The 18041-nt window shown below is 51.3% G+C and overlaps 9 protein-coding genes across 9 annotated transcripts; 6 read left to right on the top strand and 3 right to left on the bottom strand.

Moving 5' to 3' along the window:
- Positions 1-258: 258 nt before the first annotated feature.
- On the top strand, positions 259-1050 carry BDQ94DRAFT_89638 (uncharacterized protein). The gene has a single exon (XM_026776792.1). It carries the CDS (start codon positions 544-546, stop codon positions 958-960), a length of 417 nt encoding a protein of 138 aa, XP_026630408.1. The 5' UTR covers positions 259-543; the 3' UTR covers positions 961-1050.
- Positions 1051-1747: 697 nt separating this feature from the next.
- BDQ94DRAFT_136339 (uncharacterized protein) lies at positions 1748-2261 on the top strand. The gene has a single exon (XM_026764841.1). The coding sequence runs from the start codon at positions 1894-1896 to the stop codon at positions 2176-2178; it is 285 nt and encodes a 94-aa protein (XP_026630409.1). The 5' UTR covers positions 1748-1893; the 3' UTR covers positions 2179-2261.
- A 476-nt stretch (positions 2262-2737) lies between these two features.
- On the top strand, positions 2738-8070 carry atrF (ABC drug exporter AtrF; the record flags this gene model as incomplete). Its single annotated transcript, XM_026774225.1, has 3 exons — positions 2738-6424; positions 6488-6871; positions 6929-8070. The coding sequence occupies 3 exons, from the start codon at positions 2738-2740 to the stop codon at positions 7463-7465; spliced, it is 4608 nt and encodes a 1535-aa protein (XP_026630410.1). The 3' UTR covers positions 7466-8070.
- Positions 7871-10838, bottom strand: BDQ94DRAFT_182727 (uncharacterized protein). The gene is made up of 8 exons (XM_026774226.1): positions 9765-10838; positions 9502-9693; positions 9275-9447; positions 9110-9221; positions 8996-9056; positions 8635-8918; positions 8472-8572; positions 7871-8393 (listed from the first exon to the last, which is right to left on the bottom strand). The coding sequence occupies exons 1-8, from the start codon at positions 10578-10580 to the stop codon at positions 8090-8092; spliced, it is 2043 nt and encodes a 680-aa protein (XP_026630411.1). The 5' UTR covers positions 10581-10838; the 3' UTR covers positions 7871-8089.
- A 158-nt stretch (positions 10839-10996) lies between these two features.
- Positions 10997-11497, top strand: BDQ94DRAFT_89679 (uncharacterized protein). The gene has a single exon (XM_026776793.1). The coding sequence runs from the start codon at positions 11140-11142 to the stop codon at positions 11404-11406; it is 267 nt and encodes an 88-aa protein (XP_026630412.1). The 5' UTR covers positions 10997-11139; the 3' UTR covers positions 11407-11497.
- BDQ94DRAFT_136349 (uncharacterized protein) lies at positions 10997-12989 on the top strand. The gene is made up of 2 exons (XM_026764842.1): positions 10997-12640; positions 12692-12989. Exon 1 carries the CDS (start codon positions 11588-11590, stop codon positions 12287-12289), a length of 702 nt encoding a protein of 233 aa, XP_026630413.1. The 5' UTR covers positions 10997-11587; the 3' UTR covers positions 12290-12640; positions 12692-12989.
- On the bottom strand, positions 12344-12865 carry BDQ94DRAFT_166590 (uncharacterized protein; the record flags this gene model as incomplete). Its single annotated transcript, XM_026770584.1, has 2 exons — positions 12344-12640; positions 12692-12865. The coding sequence occupies 2 exons, from the start codon at positions 12863-12865 to the stop codon at positions 12344-12346; spliced, it is 471 nt and encodes a 156-aa protein (XP_026630414.1).
- Positions 12990-13211: 222 nt separating the features above from the next.
- BDQ94DRAFT_166591 (ATP-dependent RNA helicase ECM16) lies at positions 13212-16867 on the top strand (the record flags this gene model as incomplete). Its single annotated transcript, XM_026770585.1, has 2 exons — positions 13212-13415; positions 13472-16867. 2 exons carry the CDS (start codon positions 13212-13214, stop codon positions 16865-16867), a joined length of 3600 nt encoding a protein of 1199 aa, XP_026630415.1.
- Positions 16868-17092: 225 nt separating this feature from the next.
- cwc21 (U2-type spliceosomal complex subunit CWC21) lies at positions 17093-17719 on the bottom strand (the record flags this gene model as incomplete). The annotated part of the gene is made up of 1 exon (XM_026770586.1): positions 17093-17719. One exon carries the CDS (start codon positions 17717-17719, stop codon positions 17093-17095), a length of 627 nt encoding a protein of 208 aa, XP_026630416.1.
- Positions 17720-18041: the final 322 nt, after the last annotated feature.

Raw genomic sequence — 18041 nt, forward strand, 5'->3', positions numbered from 1 at the left:
CTTACTGCTTAGTTGGAGAGTACATGCACGGATCTGGAATTTGCGCTAATTTATCTGGTGGACTCTGCATTCAAACCCCGCATTCTGGAGTTTGTCCGGTGTAGATGATGCAGTGCATTGCCGTGTGATGCTCAGTCCCCGAAAGTAGCATATTCACCCCTAGGAAGAAGCCTGGGATAGAGTGTAGGAGGTTGAAGTATCGGTCCATATTATCAGTCGAGGGAGAACTTCCGGAAAGTAAAAAAATAAAAGGAAGAAGAAGATGTAGTATTTCTTAGTTCACTCGAAGCTCAGGAAGAGCCAGATGGGAAGCTTGAGCTTGGGAGTGGAGGTGAACCGTGCAGGGAAGGCCTAGACCAATACACGACTGTTAGTGGGTAATTGTGAAGATACCATTATTGGTCAGATAAGGTGAGGTCGTTGCCTGGAGGCATAGTCCTGAGCCGTCAGCTGGTGGCCCAAGTAGTAGTTGGGCTGTTGCTTGGGGGGGAAGAAGATGTGGGAGGTGGAGGGGGAGGGGGAAATTGAGGCCCAAGCGGTGTGATGGAAAATGGAGCAAACAGGGAAAAAGGGGAATTCAAAGCACAAGGCGAAACGAAGAGGCCTCGGAATCCCAGTTGGAAACTACACGAGAAGGGCGAGAACCGGCACCCATCAGATCTGACAGATCGCACCCGGTCGGCATGGAAGTCCCGGGTGAATCAGGTGTGGCTCGGGTCCAAGCTCTGCCCAAGAAGGTTGTTTCATGGAAAGATGAGAACCAACCAGAGGCCACGGCCGGAAAAGACACGCAGAAAGGGAGGGGGGAAAAAAGAGGAAAAAGAAAAAAAAGTGAGCGATCGTGCAACTTTTGAGCTGGGAATTGTGGCTGCAGCAACAGAGCAGCAACAAGCAGCAGGCTTACCTTACTCCATAGTTGGTTCCGAGCCAGCACCAAACCCACCTGGACTGAATCGTTGACTGACTGGGTTTGGCCAGAAAGACATCGGCAGGCTGACTCGGGTGCCGGGGACCCTCTCCCGATTGCCGATTGAGCTCAGAACCGAGTATCTCTAGTATGAAAGGATGGATGAATGAATATGAGGGATCGTCATCCTCGATGATTGATTAATAATGACAACAATAATTATAGCAATAATATTCTAGTTAGTACTACCAAGAAAAGTGACTAGTTCCCACGTTAGTAGAAATTACTGGAAACCTCCCTGCGTCCCCAGTTCAGAAGTACACATCAGGCATCCAGATACTATCTACATATCTATTACTTAACTACTTATGGTTAGTTTAAATTAGTTAAATGAGCTCATGTCAACCCAAGCATATGAAACAGTTAGTGAGGGATGAGCTAGTTAGTTAACTACTCTTAACTAGCTGACAGTGATTAATAATATAGAGTCAGCTTCCATCAAGCCAAGAATAAAGGATGAGTGATGATGATGATGGATGATGACGATGCAAGTCCAAAAGGAAAAAAAAAAGATAGTAAATAAAGTAAAGGTAGCCAAAGAGAGCAAATAATCGAGTCGAGGTGTTTCGGACTAACCGAAAAGAGACCCCGCTTCGAATTTTCAGATTGTTAACGCCGGTCTGGAAGTCAGTGGAAGTAAGAAAAGTAGGCTTATCTCCGACCCACCGTTAGGGATGATGACAAGCAGGGAAAACAAACAATCCAAACAGCAAAGTCAAAACGAGGAAAGTGCGCACAGGAAGATGATTTCCTCGAATTCCTCGCTGAATCCGCGTCGCTCCTTCCGCTTTCAGAACCCTTCGGTCCCAGCCGACCCCTGAATCCATGGCCCCCATGACCAATCATATTTCTAGAAAGTGACATCCGTGGACCTCATCTTGACTCATGAAAAGAAAAAGACCCACATCCGCAGTTCACCCGATGGAATGTCCAGCTTCCATCGCCTTCTTGCTGCAGTTCCAATTGTCAGCAATCCACTTCTTCGATCCGTCTCTCTGCGCTCTCTGATTGCTTGGTTAATTCCGTCTGCTCGCCGTCGCCGCCACGGATATGGACCCTGGTCCGTTTCGGGTCCATTTGCTGTGGACACAAGCCGACTCTATTGTCGCTGCTCCTTTGCAATCCTGACAAATCCGCCTCCATCTTGCCTTGTGTTTCTCCAGTTTCCTCATGAATTTTTTTTCAGGTGGTCCCGCGGCGTTAGCGTCTGATAACGCCGGCGCCGCCAATATCGTTTATACCCGTGATGCAACGTCCGTCCAGACTGGCTTAGTATTTATTATCTTTCTTCCCCTCCTCCATGTCTCAGTGGATGGCTCTTGTTTCTTCCTCGCCTTGAGTCGATTACGGTCTTTCTTTCTTTCTCCTCCATCCCTCCCCTTTCCCAATCTCCACTCCTCTCCAAGGCGTGTGCTGGAGCTCCTGGAGCGCCCCAGTCCCGTGCCACATCCTCAACTACTCCCCCTAACTGCGCTAATCATCGCCTTTATCTTTTGGCTGTACATATCTTCCATACATACCCAAACTTGGATTTTATCCCTTGCCTTCCCGTATTCGTGGTCTTATCTATTAATATCTATTTATTATCCTGATCCTTTCCCCTCCCACTTGACTTCGGTTGGAGTTTCATACCGTCAACAATATCCCTGGATTCGCCGTTTCGCTTTGCGCCACCCCCGTTGGTAACCTACAATATCACCACCACCTTACGTTCGACTTGCAGATCTCCACCTCGGAATTCGCCTGACGACAGGCGCCACCCCTTCCACCATGGCTGACGAAGCTCGTCAGCCGGATGCATTGCAAAATGTCCCGACTATCACCCAGGAGCACTCCCACGTTCAAGAAAGCTCCCACGTTCTCGCCTCCGACCAGACCGTGACCTCTCAATCGACCAGCGTGACCGACCTGTCTGCTGATGGCCGTTGGGGAGAACAGGAAGAGGAGCCCGTCTCCCGTCGCGGCGCCATGGAGGATTTCGAGGAAATGCGCAAGGAATTGACCCGCCTCAGTCTGCACCAGACCCGTTCCGCTACCCGAGAAGCCCAGCGTTTGCGCTCGCGCGCCAGCCAGGCTCGCGATGAGGAGAAGGCTATGGATGACGACGACGACGACTTGTCCGGTACCACGGACAGCGGTTATGGTGGTTTCGACCTCAGCGAGTTCTTGATGGGCGGCCATCTCGAACGCCGGACGACCGCAGGCGAACCCGCCAAGAAGGTGGGCGTGGTGTTCAAAGGTGTCACCGTCAAGGGTGTCGAGACCGGTGCTTCTTTTGTTCGTACCCTTCCGGACGCCGTCATCGGTACCTTTGGACCCGATCTCTACAACATTATCTGCAGGTTCGCCCCCCAACTCCGCTTTGGCCGCAAGCCTCCCGTGCGAGACTTGCTTCACGACTTCACTGGTGCCGTGCGGGAGGGTGAGATGATGCTGGTGCTGGGAAGACCTGGTGCTGGTTGCTCAACCTTCCTGAAGACCATCGCCAACGACAGAGAAGCCTTCGCCGGCGTCGAGGGTGAGATTAGCTACGGCGGTATGTCCGCGGAGGAGCAGCACAAGCACTTCCGGGGTGAGGTCAACTACAACCAGGAAGATGACCAGCACTTCCCCAACCTTACTGTTTGGCAGACGCTCAAGTTCTCCCTCATCAACAAGACCAAGAAGCACGACAAGGCGAGTATCCCCATCATCATCGATGCTCTGTTGAAGATGTTCGGTATTTCGCACACCAAGAACACCGTGGTCGGCAACGAGTATGTCCGCGGTGTGTCCGGTGGAGAGCGGAAGCGTGTCAGTATCGCGGAAACCCTGGCCACCAAGTCCTCTGTCGTCTGCTGGGATAACTCCACTAGAGGCCTCGACGCCAGCACCGCCCTGGATTACGCCAAGTCCCTGCGCATCATGACCGACATTAGCAAGCGGACCACGCTCGTCACTCTGTACCAAGCCGGTGAGAGCATCTACGAACTCATGGACAAGGTAATGGTGATCGACCAGGGACGCATGCTCTACCAAGGGCCCGCCAACGAGGCGAGACAGTACTTCGTGAACCTTGGTTTCTACTGCCCCGAACAGTCGACCACGGCCGATTTCTTGACCTCCCTCTGCGATCCGAACGCCCGTCAATTCCAGCCCGGCCGGGAAGCTTCGACTCCGAAGACCCCCGAAGAGCTCGAGTCAGTCTTCAGACAAAGCAGCGCCTACCAGCGTATCCTGGACGATGTTTCCGGCTATGAGAAGCAGCTTCATGACACCAACCAGGAGAGTACCCGTCGCTTTCAGAAGTCGGTCGCCGAGTCGAAGAGTAAGACCGTGTCCAAGAAGTCGCCGTACACCGTTTCTCTGGTCCGCCAGGTCGCCGCCTGTGTGCGTCGTGAGTTCTGGCTGCTCTGGGGTGACAAGACCTCGCTCTACACCAAGTACTTTATTATCCTGTCCAACGCTCTGATTGTTTCGTCCTTGTTTTATGGTGAATCGTTGAACACCAGCGGTGCCTTCTCTCGTGGTGGTGCTCTGTTCTTCTCGATTCTGTTCCTGGGTTGGTTGCAGTTGACGGAACTGATGCCCGCGGTCAGTGGGCGTGGCATTGTTGCCCGTCACAAGGATTACGCCTTCTACCGTCCGTCGGCTGTTTCCATTGCTCGTGTGGTCGTGGACTTCCCGGCCATCTTCTGCATGGTCGTCCCCTTCACTATCATCGTTTACTTTATGGCTGGGCTCGACGTGACCGCTTCCAAGTACTGGATCTACTTCCTTTTCGTGTATACCACAACGTTTTGCATCACGGCCATGTATCGCATGTTCGCTGCGCTTTCGCCATCGATTGACGACGCCGTCCGGTTCAGTGGTATTGCGCTTAACGTGTTGATCCTGTTTGTTGGCTATGTCATTCCCAAACAGTCCCTTATCGATGGTTCGATCTGGTTTGGATGGCTCTTCTACGTGAACCCGTTGTCTTACAGTTACGAAGCCGTTCTTTCCAACGAGTTTGCCGGCCGCCTCATGGACTGCGCCCCATCGATGCTGGTCCCTCAAGGTTCTGACTTGGATCCCAGATACCAGGGATGCTCTCTCACGGGCTCTCAGCTCGGGCAGACGCAGGTTTCGGGTTCCAACTACATCGAGACGGCCTACCAGTTCACCCGCCATCACATGTGGCGTAACTTCGGTGTGGTCATCGCCTTCACTGTGCTCTACATCTTGGTGACCGTTTTTGCTGCCGAGTTCCTCTCGTTCGTCGGTGGTGGTGGCGGCGCCTTGGTATTCAAGCGCTCCAAGCGTGCTAAGCAGCTCACGGCGCAGAGCGGCAAGGGAAGTGACGAAGAGAAGACCCAGGGTGCTGGAGTCCAGGCCCAGTCCAACAGCAACAGCGAGACGTTCAACCGCATCTCATCTAGCGATCGCGTGTTCACCTGGTCCAACGTTGAATATACGGTTCCCTACGGCAATGGCACAAGGAAGCTTCTGAATGGTGTCAATGGCTATGCTAAACCCGGACTCATGATCGCCTTGATGGGTGCTTCCGGAGCTGGTAAGACTACGCTCCTGAACACTCTCGCTCAGCGTCAGAAGATGGGTGTGGTGACTGGCGATATGCTTGTTGATGGTCATCCTCTGGGCACCGACTTCCAGCGAGGCACCGGCTTCTGTGAGCAGATGGATCTCCATGACAACACCGCTACGATTCGCGAAGCTCTCGAATTCTCTGCGCTGCTTCGTCAGGACAGAAATACTCCGGATGAGGAAAAGCTTGCCTATGTCAACCAGATTATCGACCTGCTGGAGCTTGAGGAGATTCAGGATGCCATCATTGGCTCCCTCAACGTCGAGCAGAAGAAGCGTGTCACCATCGGTGTCGAGCTGGCTGCCAAGCCCAATCTTCTCCTCTTCCTCGATGAGCCCACTAGCGGTCTGGACAGTCAAGCGGCCTTTTCCATCGTGAGATTTTTGAAGAAGCTTTCTCAAGCCGGACAGGCTATCGTGTGTACCATCCACCAGCCCTCGTCCATGTTGATCCAACAGTTCGACATGATCTTGGCTCTGAACCCTGGCGGTAACACCTTCTACTTCGGCCCGGTCGGTCACGAGGGACGCGATGTTATCAAGTACTTCGCCGACCGTGGTGTTGTCTGCCCCCCTTCGAAGAACGTCGCAGAGTTCATTCTTGAGACGGCGGCTAAGGCGACCAAGAAGGATGGCAAGAGCTTTGACTGGAACGAAGAATGGAGGAACTCAGAGCAGAACCAGAAGATTCTGGATGAGATCAAGACGATCAGAGAAGAGCGCAGCAAAATTCCGCTTGACGAGCAGGGCGTGCCGTATGAATTCGCTGCTCCTGTTACCACCCAGACCTACCTCCTCATGATGAGACTTTTCAGACAGTACTGGAGAGATCCCTCCTACTACTATGGAAAGCTTTTCGTCAGTGTCATCATTGGTATCTTCAACGGATTTGTAAGTACCCTCGACTTTTAACTCTCCTCGCGTCCTCGCGTTCACTCGGCTAATCTCATATAGACCTTCTGGATGCTTGGAAACACCATTTCTAGCATGCAGGACCGCATGTTCTCGATCTTCTTGATCATTCTTCTTCCGCCTATCGTCCTGAACAGTCTGGTTCCCAAGTTTTACATCAATCGGGCACTTTGGGAAGCACGTGAGTACCCCAGTCGTATCTACGGCTGGGTCGCATTCTGCACGGCCAACATCGTCTGTGAAATTCCGATGGCTATCATCTCCGGCCTGATCTACTGGTTGCTGTGGTACTACCCGGCTGGTTTCCCTACGGATTCGAGTAATGCCGGATATGTCTTCCTCATGTCCGTGCTTTTCTTCTTGTTCCAAGCCAGCTGGGGTCAATGGATCTGTGCCTTTGCTCCGTCCTTCACCGTCATTTCCAATGTGAGTTATTCTGCGTTACAAATTAACAGAAGCAAGCCTAGCTGACATGTTCACCAGACCCTTCCCTTCTTCTTCGTCATGACCGGCTTGTTCAACGGTGTTGTCCGTCCTTACTCCGCGTACCCTGTGTTCTGGAAGTACTGGATGTACTACGTCAACCCGGTCACCTGGTGGCTCCGTGGTGTCATCTCGAGCGTCTTCCCCACGGTTGACATCGAATGTGCGTCCTCGGAAACCACTCACTTCAACCCTCCCCCGGGCCAAACCTGCTCTCAGTACGCCGGCGACTGGGTTTCAAGTGCTGGCGTCGGCTATCTCTCCAACCCCAACGCCTCCTCAGATTGCCAGTACTGCCCTTACGCCAACGGCTCCCAGTACATGCACACCCTCAATGTGCACGATGGCGACAAGTGGCGCTGCTTCGGTATCTTCCTGGCCTATGTGATCATTAATTGGTTCCTGGTCTACTTCATGATCTACTGCGTGCGCGTGCGCGGCTGGTCCTTTGGACTTGGATACGTCTTCACTGTGCTGGGCATGCTGTTCGGCAGCATCAAGAAGCTGTTCGTGAGATCCCCCAAGGCTCAGAACTAAGGCTCTTGCCACTGTCTCTACGACCACAGCCCATTCATCTATTCTAATAGATGCTGGTGCGTGAGTTATCTCCTCTCATGATAATCATGGGATAAACAAAAACAAAAATAAAACACATCACTATCAGAAACATATATACAGTCATATTTATACAAGGCTTATGTGGCCTGAGATACGAGATGAAACAGGAGGAAGATAGAGAAAAGCATATCGGTTCGGGAATTTTTTACCCCCTTTTTCTGGTTTACGTTATCATGCAGATAGATAGAGATGCATCAGCGTGTGTGTTTGTTGGGTGGCTTGGCTCTTTTGTCAGCCTTTTTTTGTTTGTTTCTTTCTTGGGTTTATATTTCATTCCCATAATAGGTACATAATGCATATCATCCGACATATATATATTTCATTGATATCCTCCTAGTAAGTAGCAGCAACTTTGTATCTTCAGATTGGTCAGATATTTCTTACTTATCTACCAAGACAAGTATCTGTCTGTATCTTTGCACATACATCTACCCACAAATATTATAAATTCCCTACCCCTTCCAAGATTAACATCCAGACTAGTATCATAAACCACTCACACTTCCCCTTAACTATCACTTCCACTCCGACAGAAAACCAACATCAAGACTGACTCTCCGCAAAATACCAAGGCTTTCTCCCCCCTCCATACCTCGCCCCGGGAACACGCATCGGAACTGGAATAGTATTCCCGAATACAACCGGGAGATTTGCCCCGTCGTCATTATCCGATGATGATAACGAAGAAGATTCAGAGGCTTTGCCTTTGCCTTTATCTTCGTGTATCTTATCCTTAACCTCTGGGGTATCCGTCCTATCTTCGATAACGGGGACTATTACGCCGCATTCCCAGTTTCGGCAGTTGAGCTTGGGGGATTTTGTTGAGCGGTCTTGGACGAGGCGGCCCCTGTGGAAGTGAGGTGAGTTGGGTTAGTGAACTAGAGTGTTGGGTTTGGGGGAGGCAGTCATTGAGTAGAACACGCACCAAGCACTTTCGGACATATTGGCACTTCCGATGTAAGCCCATGCGCGGCATTGGGTTGTTTCTGATAAAGGGATGGGTTCGTCGGAGCGGACGTAGAGGATCTATCGTTGAGTGATGTGAGGACCATATCCTGAAGGGAAAGGAAGGGGGGTGATATAAGTACCTTGTTATGCATTAACAAGCCCTTTCTTTGACTTTCACAGTCGCGGAGTATATGCCGTGGGAAGTTCTCGCCGTTGTACCATTTTGACTGGAAGCAGACTGTGCCTGCGCAGCGAGGACCGCCTTTTGAAGTTGCGACTGTGTTCTGGGATGGGAAATAGAGACGGAATCGGTCACTCCATTCGGAGCCTGTGTCTTTCTTGAGGAGTTTGGAAGGATTGTCGCGTCGAGGGACTGGGAAGGTTTTGGCGTAGCGGATGCTGAACTCGGTAAGGCCGTCGTCACCTTTGGGTTTGGGAGGTCCAGGTGTCAGTTGCCGGGTCTATGGGGGTTAGGGGCAGGGGATATGGGAGTCTGTGTACCTTGTGAAGCGAGGTACATGCAGCGGAGAAATTGGTCCGTTATAGCGCCAACGGAGGAGGCCTTTTAATTGTGAGCATGTAGTAGATGTTTATGGGTAGAAAGTGTGTGCTCACGATGTAGTCAATGTTGAGTGGTATGGATGTACAAAGGTTCAGCCTTTTCACTGCACGACCTAGGCCGCAGTAGCCTGTTCGTTTCCACGCCGTATCTGTGTGAGAGCCACCGCTGGGACTGTTAGACATATTCGATGCGGTTTGTGTTAGCGGAAGGAAACTCACATGGTATGGACAAAGGCATATTTCGATGTTTTGCTAAAGTCAAAATTATCGAGCTTGGCAATGATATTCTCATGAAGAGTACTGGCTTTAAGGAAAACCACAAGGTCTTGGTAGAAGTGAGTCGTAGGCTTCTCCGGGACATCCTTTTTCGGAAGGTCAATAAGAAAGACGCTCTACAGGTGTGTCAGCAGGGATTCACCAGAGGTTGACGCTCTTGTGCCTATTACATTCTCCATGACTCCTTTCATCTCACCCCAGTCATATGGGGTTAGGTTGGCAGTCGGTACCACCAGGCGAAGATATTCAGGGTGGAAGAGCAACATCAACTTCGAGTGCATGCAAACGACCTGCCCACCCATTGGTGGGAAGCATAACCGCAAATTCCGCATGGTCGCCGTCTCTGATTCGTACTGACGTTTCTTCTCTAGTGGTTAGCTTGTTCTAGACAAAGACTCGATTCCAGCATCCAAGGGACAATGGAAATACTCACTGTAGCATCATCCTCAGCCTGCATAACCAGAATAAAACGGGTTTTCTCAATGTTAAATTTACTGAACAGCCATTCCATCTCCCACATGAATGAACTCATAACAGCAAGCTCTAGATCAGCCTTCTGCAAGACCTCTTCGATCTTGATATCGTCCCCTTGCCGAGGATATCCAAAGGCCCACGTCTTTTTGACAGCACCCTCTGGATATTGAGTCGACGGTGAGGTAGATGGGATGGACCTAGAGCTTGTAGGCTGGAACTTGGACATAATCGTACCCCCAGCAGCCATGGTGGGTTGGACACTAGGCCTTGGGGCTGAGTCGATCTTCGATTGCTTAGCTTCACGATGATCAATAGAGCTAGTATCCTCAGCCTTTCTTTTAGCAAGTCGTGCGAGACGCTCTTGCTCCATCTGCTTTCGATCGAGACCAAGGACACCCATGGACTTAGCAGGTTCATGGTCGTTCGCCTTCCCTTCGACCTCTTTTACCGAGGGGGATCTAGTGTTCTGGCTCTCTCCTTTCCCAGAGTCGCTAATATGTAAGTGACTGGAGGCGTTATGTGGGCCTCCTTCAGCTTCTTGCAACGAGAGCGCAATAGCTCTCTTCAAGTCTTCATCATATTCATCGTCATCACCAGCTTCGTCATCCGTGTCGGATCCAATTACGGATCGCGACTTCGGAAAGACGGGTATAACTTCATCTGAATCTGACTCTGCTGTGAGATCCACGACCTGTCTCTCGGCGTTGCGACGCTGGTCAGGTTCAGAGTCAAGATCAAACGTCTCAAATTGCCGTCCCTTTTCATTTGGCGCCATATTTAGTAATTTTTCAGTGACAGCAAATGTGAACAGTTAGAGGAGGATAGAAGGATAGTGATACTAAGAGAGGGTGAGTCGGTAACAAGCAGCGGAAAGAAAGACAGGCCTTATGGTGGTTTGTACCGGAGGCTGTCTGTTTACAAGGCCGATGCTGAAGATGCTCCAGCGCAGCAAAACAAGCGCAACACTAATTTCATCAAACAAATAATCTCAGAATTAAGTAAGGAATATCACATTTGAGAAACAAGAAGGTTGAATAGATTTGGAGGAAGTTGTTAGGAGTGAGGGAGTGCAGGTTCACTTCACACCCTGGGATCCTGGCAGTTGGCACGTGACCGAGACGGGCTGAGCTGGAGAGCACCAGTTGAACCCCAATGCACCATATAGGCAGAAGGATGCCAAATGTCTCCATCTGGGAGTCGAAAGGGAGAAAAGATGGGCATATACTGATAGCTGTAATTACTGGGTCTACAACTCAGCGTGTCAAGTATGTTGCTACAATGTAATCATTCACTACTAGCAACTTGTGTTTTGATTGCGTTTGGCTAATGAGACCATGCAAACAGTTGGCCATGCACAGCTGCTCCAGGTCATGGTTTTCCCGACTATCACAGACTATCCCCCTTTTCTGCCCATCCTTGCAACTAGCCTTGACCCCAGTTTGCTGCTTAATCTAAAACCGAACCCCATCTCCAAACATTCCGCGCATTTTCGTCTCGATGACATGGCTGGAGTGGCTTCATCAGGAATCTTTGAAAGCCAAGGCCTGCATCAGAGTCTGGTGCAAGAGCATAACCGCCATGATCCCAGCAATCGTGGGTAAGTCGTGTTCAGCGTGTTGATCAACCCCGAACTCAATTTGCTGCTAACATCGGACGCCGTCAAGACCAGTAATTCGTTTTGTCAAGCCATTGTACGACAAAGAAACAGGGCTTATTAGTGATTTCGAAGAACATGACAAGCAGCCGAAGTACTGTGACGTAGTCGATGAAGGGATCACAAAAATGCTGAAAGTAGCCCAGTTTGACACGCAGCCGATGTCGAAGTGTCTCCTGTACCGTCTCCCCCTGGAAGTCAGACTGAAAATATGGGAATGCCTATTCCCGCACAACTGGAGCACCGTGGAGCTAGAGAAATTCGCACAGACAACCACGGGCCTCGCTATCCTCCTGACTTCACATCAGATCTTCCATGAAGCCTTGCTGGTCTTTTTCTATTCGCTTCCATACAGCAGGCTTATCCTCAAGGAGTACGGAGGGTCCACTGTGCATTACCTCAAAAGTGTCCCCCTTAAGCTGGATCGATGCATTTATAAGCGCAGAGGATTCATTTGTCTCGATATTGAGTGCGACAAAGAAAGAACGTTTGGTTCGCTTGTGCTCTCACTTGGTGACAAGAACCATGAAGCGGCAGTTCGATGTCGCTGGGGGTTTTCGCTCTTCATTACCACCTTGAGAATGGAGGGACCATTGCGTGTCCACGACTTGACCGTCGCTGTCACTGAAAATTGGAAAATCCCCGGGTTTGACGAGAACGATTTGATCCAGGCTTTGTTCAGTGGAGCTTTCGAGGTCCTTGGGAGACTGATATTCGTGGGCTTCACTAGGATGGAACGAAAACGTCTCACCAACCTAATACTCGCGAGGCAGGACCCGTGCGTGCAGCTCATGCGACGTAGGAGTGACGTTGAGGATATAGTTCGGTAAGTGGAAGTTCCTAGCATAGTGTTGGTCATGTCATTGGGCCACCTTATTGGCTCGTTAGATGCATTGCAGCACGAGGTCAATGACGGCAAAGAAGACATCTCTATCCGCGTCGGCAGTTTCAAGCCCAAGGCCCAAAACGAGCATACGTTTCTCATTGGGCGTCTTGGTGACAATGGCACTGGCGATTTGACGAGCATAAAGCTGACCAACTACCTCATGACCAGGAGCCCGGCCACCGAGCAGTGACGTGGCAGTCAAATTGCCAATAGGAAGAAGACTGTCCTCAGCCGGCTCAGAAATGGTGTGAAAGCCCTCTGTTCCTGGGTTTTTGTTCTCAAGTGGCACGTGAAGCTGAAGTAGGTTAGTTGAGATGAGAAGAGTATGGCATGATTATTGACTAACCCAATGTCCTAGTCGGCCTTTCTGTGAGATTGTGATTAGAATTCTGTCACTAAATTTGATCAAGGTGACATTTGTCTGGATCCCCTTGACATCTCCAACAACCTGCTTCGTGACTGCGGGGTAGGGCAGGTTTAGATCCTGGAGTTGGTTGATGTCAAAAGGCGCACTATCCATGGTTGTTTTTTGTTGTCCCTAATGTTGAGAGATACTCTGACAAGCAATAAAATGCACAAGTTCTCTTCTTAGGATGATGAAAAAAGAATAAAAATAAACAGTAACACTATAATAAACACGAGGGAAACGCGACGAGGCAGGAGAGGAGAGGAGAGAGTGAAGAGGGGTGACACGCCGTGAAGTACATCCCAGGCGGTGAGGTCTATACTCACCGCTTTCCGGGCAGAATGTGGCCGCCGCCTGATTTTTTTCACGGCACTCTCTTATCGCGGTTCACTTTTGCTTTCATTCTGGGACCTGATTCACTTTGTCTTGCAGTTAAGGCAAAGGGTCAATTCTAGTGATCATGCCCAAGTTTGTCCCCCGCCAGCGAAAGCAAAAGCACAAGCAAAGGGAGGCAACAACCGCCCCGGTAGACACCAATGTTGCCGAACTTGCGCCCGTCTCCAAGGATGAGAAGGAGGCTAAGCGGCAGAAGCTAAAAGAAGAATTGCGAGCACAGCATGCTCAGGTTTCTTCCAAGAAGCAGAAGCGCTTGGACAAGTATATTGTGCGTGCGACTCTACATTGACTATCCCCCAATGTTGTATCTAACGCTCTGTGCAGGAAAACAAGCTAAAGAAAGAAGAGAATCTTGAGCTGCTAAAAAAGCTCGCGGAATCCAAGGTTGATACCTCGTCTCTCCAGAGCTCTAGGGAATTAGGAAAGCGCAAGCGACAAGATGAAGTACCAGCCGTATCTAGAACTGCGGAACCCGACTCCCGCCTTGATCAGGACCTTGACCTCTCGGACGATGATTCGGACGATTCGTTGCCCCAATTGAAGACCACTGTTAGCGCATCTAAATCTGAAGCCCCCGCGCAAAAACCCGCAGAGAATCCAGCGATCGGTATCGGGTTAAAGCGCCCTCTGGAACTCGGTCCAGATGGATTCCCGGTTCTCAAGAAGCGAAAGCAGGTTTCGAAGAAACCCGAGATAACGATCACGATGCCAGAAGTACCGTGGGAAGGCTTTGGCTCGGATGAGGATCAAGATGAAGACGAGAAGTCTGAAGAGGGCGAAGATGAAGATTCGGAGGGAACATCCTCCGATGGCTCAAGCGATGAGGGAAGCGAGAGTGATGGCGAGGAAGAAGAGGACGATGAAGACGATGATGAAGAGAGCGAAGAAGACGAAGACGAGGAAGACAAAGAGGAAGAGAAGCATAAAGTGGGCCAACCTCGACAATCTGCCTTCAAATCTTGGGCCAGGCAACAGATCAATGATGCCATCGGTTTCAAGCCTACCACTGTTCCAGTCGTCGAGGAGCAGCCCTTCATCCCGGAACGCAAGAAGCCAGTCAGGAATACCGTTGCCGAGGAAGAACCCTTACCCTTGGAACTTCAGGTCACCACAGGTGATCCTAACCGGAAAGCCTTTAGTGTCCAGGTTAACCGGTCAGAGGAAATACAAAATGCACGCTTGGGTCTGCCGGTTGTTGGCGAGGAACAGAAGATCATGGAAGCAATCTACAATAATTCCTCGATCGTTATATGGGGAGCCACCGGTTCCGGAAAGACAACCCAGCTTCCCCAGTTCCTCTTCGAAGCGGGCTATGGTAACCCGGACAGCCCCAATCCAGGCATGATCGGAGTGACTCAACCGCGCCGAGTCGCAGCAGTCAGTATGGCGAAGCGTGTAGGCGAAGAACTGGGCGAATTCTCCGACCAAGTCTCCTATCAAATTCGATTTGAGAGCACAGCCTCTAGCAAAACCGCGATCAAGTTCATGACTGATGGTATTCTCATTCGCGAGATTGCCGAAGACTTCTCCCTCAGCAAGTATTCAGTCATCGTGATTGATGAAGCCCACGAACGGAGCGTCAACACCGATATTCTCATTGGAATGGTCAGCCGCATTGTCGACTTGCGGAAGGCTATGCAGGAGGAAGACCCGTCTGTCAAGCCTCTGAAGCTCGTGGTCATGTCTGCCACCCTGCGCATCTCTGATTTCACGCAAAATCCGAATCTTTTCCGCCAAGGACCGCCACCCCTGGTTCAGGCGCAAGGTCGCCAGTACCCTGTCACCATACACTTCTCCCGACGTACCCATCGCGATTATGTCGAAGAGGCATTCCGCAAGGTGTCGAGGGGTCACCGCAAGCTACCTCCGGGCGGAATGCTTGTGTTCATGACCGGACAGAATGAGATCCGTCAGCTGTCCAAGCGTTTGAAGCAGGCCTTCAAACCCACCCAGCGCGGCGAAGCTACTCAAGCCAAGGTCCAAATCTCTGCCAACGATGCACCCCTTGAGGCAGAGGATCTCGAGATCGGCGGTACCGACCTGTCACTTGCTGGCAACCAGGAAGATGACGAGAGCGATCTCGAAATCACTGGGTTGGATGAACCCGAGGAAGATGAAGACGAGTTTGATCTTGGTGAAGAGGCCATGAGCTCGACGACTCGGGTCCACGTGCTCCCATTGTACTCCCAGCTTCCTACCAAGGAGCAACTTAGGGTTTTCGAACCCCCGCCGGAAGGCTCCCGCCTTATTGTCTTAGCCACCAACGTGGCTGAGACTAGTCTTACAATCCCGGGCATAAAGTACGTGTTTGACTGTGGTAGAGCAAAGGAGAAGCAGTACGATCTTGCAACAGGCGTCCAGAAATTCCAGATTGAATGGATCAGCAAGGCCAGTGCCAATCAGCGAGCTGGACGTGCTGGTAGAACTGGACCCGGTCATTGCTACCGTCTATACTCTTCGGCAATCTACGAGAATGAATTCGCCGAATACACCGACCCAGAGATTCTGCGGACGCCGATCGAGGGTGTCGTACTTCAGATGAAGAGCATGGGACTTCACAATGTTATCAACTTCCCATTCCCGACACCACCCAGCCGTCAGGGTCTTGCCAAGGCTGAGAAACTTCTCAAGAACCTGGGCGCACTCACCTCCGAAGGCCAGATCACCCCAATAGGTAACCGCCTATCTACGTATCCTCTGTCTCCCAGATTTGGCAAGATGCTGTACGTTGGCCACCAGCACGGCTGTATGCCGTACGTCATCGCACTTGTTTCCGCCCTCGCAGTAGGCGATCTGTTTGTTCCCGAGAACCAGATCGATCCTGTACCAGCCAACAAGGACGACAACGAGGGCAAGGGTGTATACACGAACTCGGACCGTCTCGAAGACACCGCTCGGGAGCAGCGCCACAAGGACTACGCCCGGGTGCACCGTCTCTTCAGCAAGCACGATGATACTTCCGACGCGCTGAAGTACCTGTCGGCGATTTGCGCCTACGGATACGCCTCCGACGGAGATTCGTTCTGTGAAAAGATGTTCCTGCGCGCAAAGGCCTTCAAGGAAGCCACGCAGCTCCGTCGCCAGCTGACAGACATCGTGCGCAGCAACAACCCGGGCCTGGTTCAGGCCTATCAGGCACGCTTGCCCGAACCGACCGAAAAGCAGGTCAAGGCCATCAAACAGATCATCACGGCTGGGTTCATCGACAATGTTGCTCTCCGCGCGGACCTTGCGCCCGTCCCGCCTGAGATGCACCGTACCCCCAAGCGAGCTATCGATGTCCCCTACTTCACGCTGATGCGGTCTCGTGACGGCCCCGGCTTGGAGCTTGACGATAAGGCTGTCTATGTGCACCCGTCGTCTGTCATTGCGCAGCTCTCGGCTAAGGAAATGCCCCAGTATATTGTGTACTCGCATCTCCAGCAATCGTCGCCCTCCATTGTGTCTGCAGACCAGACGCCTAAGATCCGGATGTATCCCCTCGCCACACCTAGCGGACTACAGCTCTCTGCGCTGGCACATGGCACGCCGCTGATCGAGTACGGCAAGCCCATCGGCAAGACGGAGTTGATCGAGGGTATCCCTCAGCGGCGATCATGCTGGGTGATCCCGTCTCTGGTGGGTGAGGCCGGCGGATCACGGTGGCCGTTACCAGCCAAGAAGGTCATCCAGAGGAAGGATGCGAAGGAGGGATGGGTGATTGAAAAATTTGTCGCATAATGTATATACCAGACGCTTACAATTACAAAAGTGGTGATGATGATTATGATGCAATAATCAGCTGCTATCCCAGTACTGTAGTCATGATAATGATAAAATAGAACCAGCACCCATGCCAACCACTAACACCTTTAGAAAAGAACACAAAAAAACAAACCACCCAAATGCAATCAATCAACCCATCTCAACCACACTCAAGAAAACAACCCATCTCCCAAATCCCACCTATTTCTCCTCCTTAATCCCCAACGCCCTCCTCAACCTCTCACTCTCCTCAATCTTCGCCTCCGCCAACTCATGCACCTGATAACTCTTAAACTGGCGTCTCTCCTTCGGCGGCAAATCCCACGCCCTGCGTCCGCGTCTCCCTCCCCCATTCCCACCTCCTCCGCGTTCCCTCTCCTTATCCTCCTCCTCCATCTCCTTCACCAACCTCTTCCTCAACGCCTCACACCTCTCCTCAATCTCCTCCTCCGTCAACACCCTCTCACCCTCCTCTTCCTCTTCCCCTTCTTCCTTCTTCACATCATCATCATCACCACCCTTCTTCTTGTTCTTCTTCTGCTTCGACTCAAGTTCCTCCTCAATCCTCTCATTCTCCTCCTCCAATCTCTCCCGCTCCTCCATGACTTTCACTTCGATTGCGCGCCGGCGATCGTGCTCCAGGATCTGCTTGTCGGGTTGTCGCTGCTTGAAGGGCTTGTCGGAGGGGTCGGCGGAGTTCGAGCCGCTGATGGGAGGGTACGGCGCGCCGTATCCGGCGTTGCGGGGTTTCATGAATGCGAAGTTGCGTTGCACGTAGCCCGAGGTGCCGCTGCCTCGCGGGGTGGAGAGGCCGACGTTGGAGGACATTTTTTGTTTCTTTCTTATTCTTTCTCGGTTCTTTGTTTGGTTTCTGTGGTGTTTGGATGTGGTGGGGTGAGGTTGTTGGGTATTGAGTGATTGAGGGTTGGTTTATTGGGGTGGAAGTGGTGGTTGAGGATAATGGATATTATTATTGCTGGAGAGGCGAAGGTCTGGATCGGCGAGTCATGCGGCGATGGAGAGAGCTTGTGGTCACGTGGTGATAGGTAAGTGATAAGGCGGGAGTGAGAGGAGATCGAAATTGCTTTCTAAGTTGCTGTTCGCTTAGATATGCAGTTCTTCTACAATACTTAAATTGCGATAATTTCAA

Source organism: Aspergillus welwitschiae (genome assembly GCF_003344945.1).
Source record: "Aspergillus welwitschiae strain CBS 139.54b unplaced genomic scaffold BDQ94scaffold_4, whole genome shotgun sequence".
In the NCBI taxonomy this organism is placed as follows: domain Eukaryota; kingdom Fungi; phylum Ascomycota; class Eurotiomycetes; order Eurotiales; family Aspergillaceae; genus Aspergillus; species Aspergillus welwitschiae.

What these genes read in the sequence shown, in the direction of transcription:
- BDQ94DRAFT_136349 (XM_026764842.1), top strand. Translation starts at nt 11,588, where the DNA reads ATGCTGAAAGTAGCCCAGTTTGACACGCAGCCGATGTCGAAGTGTCTC.
- BDQ94DRAFT_182727 (XM_026774226.1), bottom strand. Translation starts at nt 10,580, where the DNA reads ATGGCGCCAAATGAAAAGGGACGGCAATTTGAGACGTTTGATCTTGAC. An exon ending in TGAAAGGAGTCATGGAGAAT is followed by an intron (nt 9,448 to 9,501) that starts GTAATAGGCACA and finishes ACACACCTGTAG; the next exon opens with AGCGTCTTTCTTATTGACCT. An exon ending in CACTCAACATTGACTACATC is followed by an intron (nt 9,057 to 9,109) that starts GTGAGCACACAC and finishes CACAATTAAAAG; the next exon opens with GCCTCCTCCGTTGGCGCTAT.
- BDQ94DRAFT_89679 (XM_026776793.1), top strand. Translation starts at nt 11,140, where the DNA reads ATGCAAACAGTTGGCCATGCACAGCTGCTCCAGGTCATGGTTTTCCCG.
- BDQ94DRAFT_89638 (XM_026776792.1), top strand. Translation starts at nt 544, where the DNA reads ATGGAAAATGGAGCAAACAGGGAAAAAGGGGAATTCAAAGCACAAGGC.
- BDQ94DRAFT_136339 (XM_026764841.1), top strand. Translation starts at nt 1,894, where the DNA reads ATGTCCAGCTTCCATCGCCTTCTTGCTGCAGTTCCAATTGTCAGCAAT.